General features: G+C 35.1%; 2 protein-coding genes across 3 annotated transcripts in view; one reads left to right on the top strand and one right to left on the bottom strand.

Moving 5' to 3' along the window:
* LOC115885304 (sterol regulatory element-binding protein 1) overlaps positions 1-3072 on the top strand; it is a 25728-nt gene extending 22656 nt beyond the window's left edge. For both annotated transcript variants that reach the window (XM_030904175.1, XM_030904173.1), the window contains exon 15: positions 2576-3072. In XM_030904175.1, the coding sequence (XP_030760035.1) occupies positions 2576-2799 (224 nt within the window). In that variant the 3' untranslated portion in view covers positions 2800-3072. The remainder of the gene's footprint in view (positions 1-2575) is intronic.
* LOC115885305 (trehalose-phosphate phosphatase B-like) lies at positions 3063-12878 on the bottom strand. Its single transcript, XM_030904176.1, has 5 exons — positions 12724-12878; positions 12618-12669; positions 9311-9500; positions 6604-7038; positions 3063-3248 (listed from the first exon to the last, which is right to left on the bottom strand). The coding sequence occupies exons 1-5, from the start codon at positions 12734-12736 to the stop codon at positions 3114-3116; spliced, it is 825 nt and encodes a 274-aa protein (XP_030760036.1). The 5' UTR covers positions 12737-12878; the 3' UTR covers positions 3063-3113.

The following is a 12878-nucleotide window of genomic DNA, read 5'->3' as shown; positions in this document are numbered from 1 at the left end:
TGTAAAAAATGTAATTTATTCATTTATTTCCTAATATTGTTATTCGTTTTGACACTTTAGTTTTGTATTACGAGTTTTTGGTTTAAATGAATTGTGTTGTGATATTTTAAGCTTAAAAAATGTTATTAGCACACATTGCAGTCGAACATTGTTCTTTGTAGAACCTCTTTTAGTGCGAAGTGTTCAAGATAGCTTAATAATTCTATAGAATGTAGAATGTAGAATGTTTAGAAGGGGAGTTAATCACCGCGACCTTATAGATCTATTGTGTGTTCCCCTTTCTTGAGTTATAACGAGTTATAACTCATCATACAGTCTCAGGGCTTTAACAAAAGCCAGTATCTGAGACGGCTCCACAAAGGCCAGCTCTCCATCCTTGACATCAGACGTACCAAGGTTCATGGCACGAATGGTGGTCGTCTCGGCGCACTCAGTGATAAGGTGTTCTGGTGTTTCCCCATTTCCCCCACAAAATCTGCATTCGCCGTTGTTTCTCAGTTTCAGCCTACTGAGGTGTTCGTTGAGGAGACAGTGTCCTGTTAGAAACCCCGTGACAATCCGAAGATTGTTTTTACTTAAATCAAGGAAAACCTTTGATTTTTCTCGGTCATAAGTTCTATAACTTTATTAGAATATTTTGAATGGGAAAGCGGTAGCAATGGCCCTTTATGTCCCTTAAGTGCTGTTAAGAAGGTGAGTTTTGTTGATTTGGTTTGGTAAATATATAATAATTGATAAATAATAACTCTTTATATATTTATAATTAATTTATTTTTGTTTCCCAAAGTATTTTGATTAAAAGGAAATGTGTAAAAGTGGGCAACACTGTGCCGGTCAAGCTTAATCACGTGACTAAAAGTTTATTTGATATGAACTATACAAAAATTTAGCTGTAGGGGATTTTGTTCCAAGAGCACAATGTAATTAAAAATACAGGGTGGCCCATCGAAAACGTTCCGCAAGGCATAACGGCCAGGGTAATTTTTTTTCAGAAAATTCAAAAACACGTCAATTTTGTTGGTGAGGGGGACAACTTTTATTCCAAAAATGATTGCAAAATCTTCAACCCTCTAAGCGGGGGTGTCATCCCCCAATTTTTTTCAAATGGGAAGGGGGGCCAAGTGGTACCGCAGTGAAAAGGGCTTTCTATTCTCTATACTTTCCCGCTTCGTTTGTGAAAATCGGTCGAGTCATTGAGAATATAAAGGATTGAAATTTGAAAAGTTTATTTAAACATTTATCAGAGTAAATGGTAAGGATAAATTCCTTCGGCCAATTTGCTATTTTTTCTTATTATTTCTAGATGTTTACGCATTTTTTCACTTGCCACAAGGTTGAATGATCAGGTGCGGTAGTTGCTAGATAGCTGTTCTGTGACTTGTGCGTTGCAGTTCTTCTCAATATCGTTAAACTTTTTAACAATTATGGTGTACTCGCAGAAAAAGTGGAAATAATCGAACTTTATTTTAAAAATAACGAATGTGGCAATCGGGTTGCGCAGATATTCAATGAACGCCATCCTGACAAACACCTTTATGGCAAAATTGTTCGCGAGTTAGTAACAAAATTTCGCGAAACTGGTTCCGTTATGAATAAAAAGAGGCAGAGGGAAAATCCTGCAGTAAATGAAGCTATGGAGGTATTCGTATTGGTCCAAGTTGCCATGGATAGTACGCTGAGTACAAGAAAATTAACCAGAAAAAGGCATGAATCGTAGAAGTGTCCAAAGGATATTAAAAAAACACAAGTTCCACCCGAACAAAATTCAGTTGGTACAAGAACTCAACGAAGACGATTTTGATCGTCGCTTGCAATTTGGTTATGAGTGAACGAGTGGCGAATGATAATAATTTCCTATTTAATGTGTGTTTTTCGGATGAGTGTACTTTCTTTTTGAACGGTGTAGTTAATCGGCACAACTGTCGGTACTGGGCCGAGGACAACCCCAGGATTTTTCACGAGGTGTACACACAAAACCCTCAGAAATGGAACGTGTGGGCTGGTATTTTTGGAAATTCTATTGTGGGTTAGTTGAACGATATTGAGAAGAACTTCAACGCACAAGTCACAGAACAGCTATCTAGCAACTACCGCACCTGATCATTCAACCAGGTGGCAAGTGAAAAAATGTGTAAACATCTAGAAATAATAAGAAAAACCAGCAAATTGGTCGAAGGAATTTATCCTTATCATTTACTCTGATAAATGTTTAAATAAACTTCAAATTTCAATCCTTCATATTTTCTCAAAGACTCGACCGATTTTCAAAAACGAGGCGGGAAAATATAGAGAATAGAAAGCTATTTTTACTGCGGCACCACTTGACCCTTTTTCCCATTTGAAAAAAGTTGGGGGATGACACCCCGGCTTAGAGGGTTGAAGATTTTGCAATCATTTTTGGGGCAAAAGTTGTCCCACTCACAAACAAAACTGACGTGTTTTTGGATTTTTTGAAAAAAAAATACCCTAGCCGTTATGTCTTGCGGAACGTTTTCGATGGGCCACCCTGTAAGTGCCCTGAACTATTGAGTAATTTAGAAAACTGAGCGTTTTTTATTTAATTATTTTTTCTTAGGAGACAAAGGAAGCCAAGAAATTGGCAACGATCGTCAACATGCGGCTGCCCTGTATATGGCCTGTAAACATTTACCAGGGCAGCTTTTGTCATCTCCTGGAGAAAGAGCAGGAATGCTTGTCGAAGCTGCGAAGACGCTAGAACGAATAGGAGACCAAAAACAGCTGCAAGATTGTTATAAATTGATGAAAACATTAGGCACAAACGCAGTCATTACAAATTAAGTTTATTTATTTATGTTTAGTTCATGTTGGAAACATGTTGACATTAAAACATATATTACTAAAAAGAGGAAATGTTTGGCTGTGTATTTATTTGGATTTGAAAATGCAGCTGAGATCAGTTAAATTAGAAACAGATCAAAAATAATTAATGTGTATATGTTTTAGCTATGATAGCTGTTCACTGTGTTGAATACATATTTATTTGTTTTAAATAAACACAAAATGTAAATTCAAAAATATTGTATATTAAATATATTTTTTTATTTAACGGTATAACTTTATTCTAATTATTATTTATAGGAATGTACATAGTCCTACTTTTTCAAAATTTTTTGGATCAGTTTTAAAATGTGAACAACGGATTGCGTTGAAGATAGAATTTTAGTTGCGTGGGTTGCAATTTGGGTGTTGGGAGCTATCCTAAATGTTACAGAGTTGCCTTTTAAAGCCTGAAAAAAATATCGAAAATACATGTATAAAGTACAAACCATAGAATATCTTATAGTACGAGAGCTAGCAACGTCGGAAAAATAAGTATTTTAAGACGTCTGGCTCTTTGATATATCTTTTACTATGCTCTCTAGAACAGCATGCGGCCCGTTTGGCTGCCGGTAAACGTTGCGTTCCCTACTGCGCATTGAAAGAAGATCCTATATTTTTATTAGTCCTTTAAATTCTAGTATTGAATATAAATCGAACATGTCTCCATAGCGCAGTTCGTAGAGTTTCCGACTAGGAACCGATGATTCAGAGTTCGAATCCTGGTCAGGGCAAAGACTTTTTTATTTTATTTTGGTTTATATTCTGATAGTAAAGTATTAAATATCTGTTTTTTTTTAATTACCAGAATTATGTAATACTTTATTATCAGAATATAAACGAAAATAAAATAAAAAAGTCTTTGTCCTGACCCGGATTCGAACTCTGAATCATCGGTTCGTGGTCGGAAACTCTACGCACATGTCTCTATGGAGACATGTGCGATTTATATTCAATACTTTTTTTTTTAGAATTTATAGGACTAAATTAATAAAAAATATAGCAACTTCTTCCGAACGCAACGGTGTGAAGTGAACGCAACGGGTATCGGCAGCCAGACGGGCCGCATGCTGTTCCAGAGAGCATAGTAAAAGATATATCAGAGCCAGACGTCATAAAATACTTTCTCGAAAACGTTGCTAGCTCTTAGAGTTTTAGCTGTATAGAAGCAACTTTAAGCTAGGGTCTTAAAGTATGTCCATAGTGCACCGGGTTTCCGGTGGGTTTCTGCGCCAATTAAGCAGGAAGTGGCCTTTAACAACATTAACATTTGGTGTCATGGAACTGTCCTGTGGATCGCGACACAACGATCTACAAAATATGCGTCAGCTGCGTTTTGCGGGGATACACTTTCGGGTGGGCATGATCCTCATAGATTATGTATCTCAAGAATCCTCGAATTGGTTGGTGGAAATCACACCTAAGCTTAAAAATTGGCAAGGGCCGGAACTGGTTGCAGTGAAGGGAGAAAACATCTCTAAAGGGGCGGCCATCACGGTCTTTCTGCCGAGGAGCAAGGGGAAAGACACCACCTACCTGCTGAGTTTTATCCAGGGTTAGAACATCAATATAAGGACATCGAGTTGGCGAGTCATCAACTCGAGGGGGGAGTGTCATGGTCAGGTCCTCACAATAGGAATTGACCTCAAATCCAAGGAGGCAATAGAGAAAGAGGGACGTACCCTCTATTATAGATACGGAACAACACCGGTATCAGGTCTAAGGACAGACCAAGTTAAAGAGGTGGAGAAAATGGAGACAGATCCTCCAGCCTGCACCTCACGGGTTCCTGAGTCGGAGGCAAGCTCCTCGACTGTGAAGAGCGGCACGGAGGGCCAAACTCCAACCGTGGAAGGGTGTGTACCCTCGGATGAAGAACTGTTGTCAGAGGAGGATGGGAAATACCCTGTCCCCTCTACAACAGGGATATGATGGGTTATAGATTGTGTGATGACTCAAGGAAGGAGGGCACAATAGATCTTTAAGGTCGCAGTGATTAACCCCTCTCTTACTCATTCCTCATTCTACATTCTACATCCTCTATTATAGATACGGGACAACACCGGTATCAGGTCTAAGGAGCGAGGGAGTTTAAACCTGTTGAAGCTGGCTAACTGGCGCAGTATGACCACGCGCCCACTGTTGTTCCTCGATTTTTCACCGCTATTCTGCCGCGAAAAAGCGGGAAGTCTGTGCACTATGGACGTACCCTTACGGTTTTGATAAATGTAAGTATTATGGTAATGAATTCTTTGCTTCGCGCTTCACACTGCGTTTTTTACAGCATTTTTTAGATATTTAGGGACTTCATATATGTGTTTATATAAAATAAAGTTTTTTATATGTAACACACTGTATTTTATTTCTGAAAATAAATCAAAATCTTAATAAAGTGGAGTAAAAAATATTTCCCGATATAATTACGAAAAATGTCGAACCACTCCGAAATGATTAAGGCTTTGGATCGCATTTAAATGTAATATGTTACTTTACAATTAAAAAAGGTAAATTTAAAAAATATATTGAAAATATACAAGCCCTGATCGCTTCATCTGCGTGATCTGTACTTAAATGCATGCGACAGATAAATATAAATGACAGGTTGACAGACAGAGAGCCAAAATAAAAAGCGGCATAGTGTTGCCGGTTTTTGCGTTTGTAGGAAAATGTGTAAAAAAAAGAAGCTATTTCAAAAACTTTCAGTTATACTACTGAAATGAAGATAATATATCTTAACTAATAGTTATTTTTTATACTACAAGACGATAAAATGGTATTTTATCGTCGACCGAAAAGATTAATTCACGAGCGATGAAATCGCGAGCGAATTAATTTCGGGATTTTATTTTTTCCATAGCGAGTTACGTTTTAAAAAATATTCAGAAATTATTATTTCAAGGAATTTATTACGAGTAGAAAAAATATTGTGCTGGATTGGCGTTGGTTTCTATGTAATTTGACAAATAAATAAAGCTGTCTTTTTAGTTGTCAGTTTTGAGTCAATATTTTTTAATTCTCTTTCGTGTCGATAGCTGATTGAATTGGAGCCAGAAATGGCCCAAAACGAAATAAGTAAATTACCAACAGATATTCAGGCTGAGGCGACAAACGCCATATCCAAACTACTTCCATTTAATTCCCGAATTACTTATGAAAAGGAATACAAAAATTTTCAAAAACGGAAGCAATTAAAAACGTGCGAGAAGAAATAAAGTTTCTAACCGATAGGCTCGCTGTTAAAGTATCATTTAATCTATCCTTGCGGTTAAAGTGTACTATTTTATCTACTATTTTTGATAGATATAAGATATAAGGCAATTTTAACAGTTGCTATGGAAAAAATATAATCTATTACAGCGTAGTAAAATTAGTAACTTGAAAAAAGTTCCAAACCTAGATGCAACTTTGTTCATAAACGCCTAGTTGTGCGGTGTGACATTTTGATGGAAAATCCGGCAATACCGCATAATATATAACCCAACTGTTATCTCTTTTTAATACATTAGATTTTCTATTGAGCTGTCTACATCATTGTCTTACACGATAAAATCCAGACCGCGCAGTTTCGATGGCCAAATCAGTATACAGCAGTATACAGATATGGTATACAGCTATTAACTGAAACTTTTAGTATGCGGACAATCATGAGGTGGCACTTTATTTACTTTCATTTCTCAACATGACAGATGGCGTTCTAAAGGGACAAGTTTGTGGTCCCAAACTACCAAACTTTCACCACATGAAACGTTTTTTGGCATTACTTACAAGCATTGCGTCTTCATCGGTCGTATCGTCACCGGCAAATATAACTTTAACATTGCCCTGCCATTTGTTCTCTCCGTACTGTTTGTCCAAAATAAGCAAAGCCACTTTGCCTTTGTTCCACTCGACTTTAGGCCTTGCCTCGAGGGCGCAATGCGCGTTACCAACTTTGAAACCGGCCTTTTCGATGATTTCCCTGGCTGTTCTCTCGATCTCGGGTCGTTTCTCCTCCGGCGTAGCCCTAAAGTGAAACGTTAAAGAGGCCCCTTTGTTCTCTATCCAGGCTCCGTCTCGTACAACTGCATTTTCTAGCTCTGTAATCAGTTGTTTCACTTGGTCGTCGAATGTTGTGGGTAACTGGTGCGTGTATTTTGAGCCATTGGGATAAACTACTTCCAAACCGTGGTTACCAGCGTAGACGATATTGTCTATTCCAACCTGAAAAAAATCGTTTAGTATACAGGGTGTTTCAAAAAACATGTGCCATTTCTCGTGAGGAGATTTCTCACGTAAAAATAGGATTTATTTTTCTTATCAACATAGGTCCGATTCTGCTTTGTTTCGTAGCTACAGGGTGTTGATTTTATTATTTTTTCAATTTCTTATAATTTTCTTCCAAGTACTTTTATTGATTCGAATGAAATTTTGAGGGTAAAAGTTACTATGAGTGCTATATATTTTAATGCTAAAAAAGTGTCGATCAATTCATCAGGGACGTGCATATGGGTTAACACTCAAAAATAATATTTCAAAAAAAACTTGTGCGCCACTGTCTTTTTTCTTTCGATATCAAAATTATGTAGGCCGTTTAATGCCAATTAAAAGTTATCTCTTACTATTTTGTCGAGTTCTGCCTCTTTGATGAGATAAACGCAATTTTATTAATCACAATCACAGCCCGACTCTACTTAACAAGCCGTGAACAACCATTTGGCAACGCCGCAACCGGCAAGAGATTCAGATCGGTTTCTAGCGAACGCGAATGCGCGACGGACGGGCCGTTTTACCGGCTATCGAGGCGCGTATTTTTAAATTAATTTAAGGTTTGCTCAAATTTGCCACAAAAAAGCTAAAAAAAATTGCCACATTACTTTTCAAAAATAGTCCCTGTTCCCCGAAAAAGTACTGCTGAAAGTACCAAAGAAATGCTTAAATTGTTCACTTCGATCTTGCATTCCTTTGGTTCTTTCAGCAGGACTTTTTTCGGGAACAGGGACTGTTTTTGACAATGTGGCAAATTTGGAAAGATACTAGGCACTGTATTTAACTTTAGCCTAGTTTTAGTAGGTACCTTTTGCACTGATCCATCTAGCGAGTGATAATCCCCCTCCCTAATAATGTCACTTTCTACAAAATGCTTAGCACAAATCACAGAATATTTTGAGGGTGACCATGCCTCCCTAGGAATATTCCTAAGCCATTGGGCTTTAAGGTTTTCATCTTTAGGAAAGGTAAAAACAGATACCGCTGGTTCTCCTGCACCAAGACGAAGTTTTATAATTGGATTTGCACCCAGGCACACAACAAGGACTTGGCATGGTAATTTTTGATTACAACAACAACTAACTTTCAATAAATTGTTTTAAAAAGCACCACAAAATGTTCATTCGCCGCCGAATTTACCGCCATTCTTTGAAGAAAGCACTTCTTAACCTCGCTTATAACCCGGCGAATTTTTCACCCACGGATATTTGTTTTGACGCAATGTCTACGGAAAAAATTGTCCCGGTAACTTACAAATCTCACACAGTAACTTTTCACACCTTTAGTCTTTAACTAAACAATATTTTCTTTCAGAAAAGTGGATTTATTTACAAAAACATAACAGAGCAACAGGTCAATGAACGTAAATCATATGGCTAAACGGGTATCGATCGATCTGAAATCAGGGTTGCCAGATTTCCTTGTTCACCGCTTGTTAAGTAGAGTCGGGCTGTGTCACAATTAATAAAATAAAAATAAAATTAATAAATCATATATTTTACCTAATTTATTATTAAATATTATTACTATTAGTTATTATTTCTATTAGTCCAACCTACAGCAATTTCAAATAAAAAAATAATGGTATTTAAGATATTTACAAAAAACCTGATTTTAAAAAGTTTTAACATCCTGTAACTCTAAAACTAATATTTATAGGAACTTTTTTTATATTTTTTGATGAGAAATCAATGAGTACTTATTTACAACTCTCGCAAATTAATGATATTATTTTTTTTTTAAGGTTGCTATTAGACTTGGATTAAAGCAAATTAATAAAATTCATATCTCATCAAGGAGGTCGAAATCGACAAAATATCAAGATAGAACTTTTAATCGGCATTAAACTGCTTACACTATTTCGTTAACAAGAGAAAAAAAAGTCAGTGGCGTAAATGCTATTTTTAGAAAAATATTCGAGTGATAACCCATTTGCACGTCCCTGGTAAATATGTCGACACTTTTTTAGCTTTAAAATATGTCGTATTTATAGTAACTTTTATCCTCAAAAGTTTCTTCGAAACACTAAAAGTACTTGGAGGGAAATTAGAATAAATCGAAAAACTCCCTGTATACTGTGTATATACACAACGATGATGCAAGTTAAATAACTCGATTATTATCAATTTATTTTATAAAGGGAAAATATGTTTCTTTTGGCCAGATCTACCTCCCCTTAAAATACTTGTACTGATTTCTGGGACATCCTGTATAACAGATCACAAACCTTTTCTTTGACATTTTGCACGTTCCTTCCAGAAACCACCGCTATAAAAATATTAGGAATTTTAGACAGATCTTGCAGAACAGTTTTTGTTTCGGGCGGTATCGTTGCTAAATCAGGATGCGCAACTATAGGTGTAAGGGTTCCATCATAATCAAGTAGCAGAGCTAATTCCTTTGCATCTTTCAAATACCTAAAAAAAAAAAGATTCGTCAAAACATCCAAACATTTTTTTTTCTTTTAATACTTTTCAGTTAGTTGACTGTTCAATTATATGAAGGTTTCTGGCAATTTTGCACAATAAAAATTGTTTAAATATGTAGTAGGAGTATTTATTGTTTTTCCCGAGGAGTGTCTCACTATTGGAATTACCTGTACATTTTCTTGGCAGTCGCTGGCAGTCTTATGGCAGTCGCCTATAATAATTACATGGCAGTCATAGGCAGTCTTCTTCATAGTCATTGGCAGTCGCTTAGCAGTGGAAGGATATTTTGGCAGTACTTGTACATTTTTTACCCGAGTGAGACACCCCTCGGTTTTTCCTAAATCTATTTTTTCACTTTAACGGTGTTTTAATTAAGGATGCCTCAGTTTAAAGCAATATTGTCCAAAAGGTCCGCAATTTAACGAAAAATTAATAGATGCATTTTTATCTTTCAACGCGTCTATTACACATTATAGTACGAGAGCTAGCAACGTCGGAAAAACAAGTATTTTAAGACGTCTGGCTCTTTGATATATCTTTTACTATGCTCTCTAGAACAGCATGCGGCCCGTCTAGCTGCCGGTAAACGTTGCGTTCCCTACTGCGCATTGAAAGAAGATCCTATATTTTTATTAGTCCTTCAAATTTTTTTAAAGAGTTAGTTCTTTAAAATAAATTAAGTATTAAATATAAATCGAACATATCTCCATAGCGCAGTGCGTAGAGTTTCCGACCACGAACCGATGATTCAGAGTTCGAATCCGGGTCAGGGCAAAGATTTTTTATTTTATTTTCGTTTGTATTCTGATAGTAAAGTATTAAATATTTGTTTTTTTTTGAATCACCAGAATTATTTAATACTTTACTATCAGAATAGATATAAACCAAAACAAAATAAAAAAGTCTTTGCCCTGACCCGGATTCGAACTCTGAATCATCAGTTCGTGGTCGGAAACTCTACGCACTGCGCTATGGAGACATGTTCGATTTATATTCAATGCTAGAAATTATAGGACTAAATTAAAAAAAATATAGGATCTTCTTCCGATGCGTAGTAGTGAACACAACGGGTATCGGCAGCCAGACGGGCCGCATGCTGTTCCAGAGAGCATAGTAAAAGATATATCAAAGAGAGATATCAAGATATATCACATCTTAAAATACTTGATTTTCCGACGTTGCTAGCTCTCGTACTATAACTTGTTGCTAGCTCTTAGACTATTAGAGGGTTCCGTTATTTCCCAAGTTGATATTTTTTTCGCTGCCGCCCTCTGAAATTTTTGTTTTTGCTTTAAAAAAAATTATCCACCGTAAACAAGCTCTTAATTTTTAATTTAAACCGTGCCGGAATCATGATACTTTTCCCATTTAAATAACATGGGATTTTCTGACCAAAAGGTCTGCAAAAGCATTTATTTTTTTATCTCCAAAGCAAATGAACCTACAGCTTCGACAAAGACATATTCTAATACAAAATTTTACGCTCTACGAAAAAGATCTCTTTGGATTTTTCCATAAAAAACATTCCTTTAAAAGTTATTCGCGGTTAAAGTTACGCACAAGTTTATAATCAAATTCAAAGTTATTATTATAATATACTTAAATTTAATCAATTAATTTAATTAATTCGAAACAAGTAATATTTAAGATAAAAACCACTCAAAATTTGTTCGTTCTTTTCAATTGACACACATATTTACGAACACTGAAAGGCAATGAAATAACAACCTTAAATTATAGTTATGATCAATTGATCACAATAGATGGCGCAATATTGGTTTTCTACAAAGGTTTTCCATATTAAAGTTGGTAAAGAAATATTGGTTTATTGAAAAAAGTATGGCTCTAGATCCCTTTTTAGTCAAAATCAAAAGGCGCAATTAGAATTTGGAGTGAATGATAGAAAAATTTGATTATGAACTATGTGTCTAACTTTGACCGCGAATAACTTTTAAAGGAATGTTTTTATGGAAAAAATCAAAGAGACCTTTTTTGTACAGCGTAAAATTTTGTATTTGTTTCTTTGTCGAAGCTGTATTAGGTTTATTTGCTTTGGAGATAAAAAATTAAATGCAAAAGGTCATAAAATCCCATGTTATTTAAATGGGAAAAGTATCATGATTCCGGCACGGTTTAAATTAAAAATTAAGAGCTTGTTTACGTTGGATAATTTTTTTCAGAGAAAAAAACTAAATTTTCAGTGGACGGCAGCGAAAAAAAAAATCAACTTGGGAAATAACGGACACCCTATATTACACATATACCATAACTAAACCAAAATTCTTGGTGTTGAAAAGAAATAAATAGGTAAACGGAAAACATATCTAATCAGTCAGCTGGTCATGGCGTCTTGCACGATTGCTTTTATTATAATCGATTCAAGCAGCCATTTTAAGCAATTAATTTTTTGAAACATACTTTATAATAGTACTGTTGAGTATCTATCACAGCATTTTTAATCGTGTTATTTTTTTAATAAAAAGTTTATTTAAATACATCAGTGCCTAAAAATTACCAGAAATAAGTTTTTAAAAATTTTCTCCTAATTTGAAATAGATAAAATACACGAAATTTGGTGATTTTCACGAGACCTGATTTTTTTTGTGAAGTCGAAGGAATATGGAAGGTTTTTTAAAGCTCGGTTGAAGAAATTCGCTCGAAAAATTCTGGCAACACTGCTTGCCACTTCATTGTGCGTTTTAATTGCACGCAAAACCGGAAAAAATAACAGAAGTGTATGGAGGCCTTAAGATTAAGCCACTTGTTATATATATCTGATTTGTTCCTACTTATTGTGATATAGTTAAAATTAATAAAAAAGCAGAATAAAATTGAAACAAAAAATGTAGAGCAAAAATAATAACTTATTTTTTATAATAAATTAAATAACTAAATTTATCCAAAATTATTTACATAAACAAATTCTATTTTGACTGATAAAAGGAGATAAAAAGCAATTTTTAATTTAAAAGGATCCCTGTTAATAAAAATCTTCAATATATTGTACAAGAAAATATTGAAAAAGTAAGATTTTAAATAAAGTAGTAAAAGGATTTTGGAGTTATCTTAAATATAAGAATCATAGTATATCAACGGTTTACTTACTGAGTTAAATAATCTTGATAATCATCGAAAACTCGCTTGCAATTACACGAATCTGTAATCCAATTTATAAATAATATCACGGTAAAAACATAAAATCTAATCCTACCTTTTGATGTCATGTTTAAAAATTATCTCAAACTAATTGCTATGGAACGAAACATCTACTTTCAAAGTCAAAAATAAACTAAAATCACAGACTAAAATCCAGAGATAAACACACATACGAAAATCTGAATTTCAACTTGACAATCAGCTGCTTGA

This window comes from Sitophilus oryzae, unplaced genomic scaffold (genome assembly GCF_002938485.1).
Source record: "Sitophilus oryzae breed Bouriz unplaced genomic scaffold, Soryzae_2.0 scaffold_379_pilon_pilon, whole genome shotgun sequence".
Classification (NCBI taxonomy): domain Eukaryota; kingdom Metazoa; phylum Arthropoda; class Insecta; order Coleoptera; family Curculionidae; genus Sitophilus; species Sitophilus oryzae.
Note: the sequence above shows the minus strand (reverse complement) of the source record. Positions and strands in the feature narration are given on the sequence as shown.

Bases quoted from the DNA above. Each gene is read 5' to 3' on its own strand.
- LOC115885305 (XM_030904176.1), bottom strand. The intron at 9,501-12,617 runs GTAAGTAAACCG...TTTTTTTTTTAG, and splicing joins TATCAAGATTATTTAACTCA to GTATTTGAAAGATGCAAAGG. The intron at 7,039-9,310 runs GTTTGTGATCTG...GATTTTTTTCAG, and splicing joins TGCAAAATGTCAAAGAAAAG to GTTGGAATAGACAATATCGT.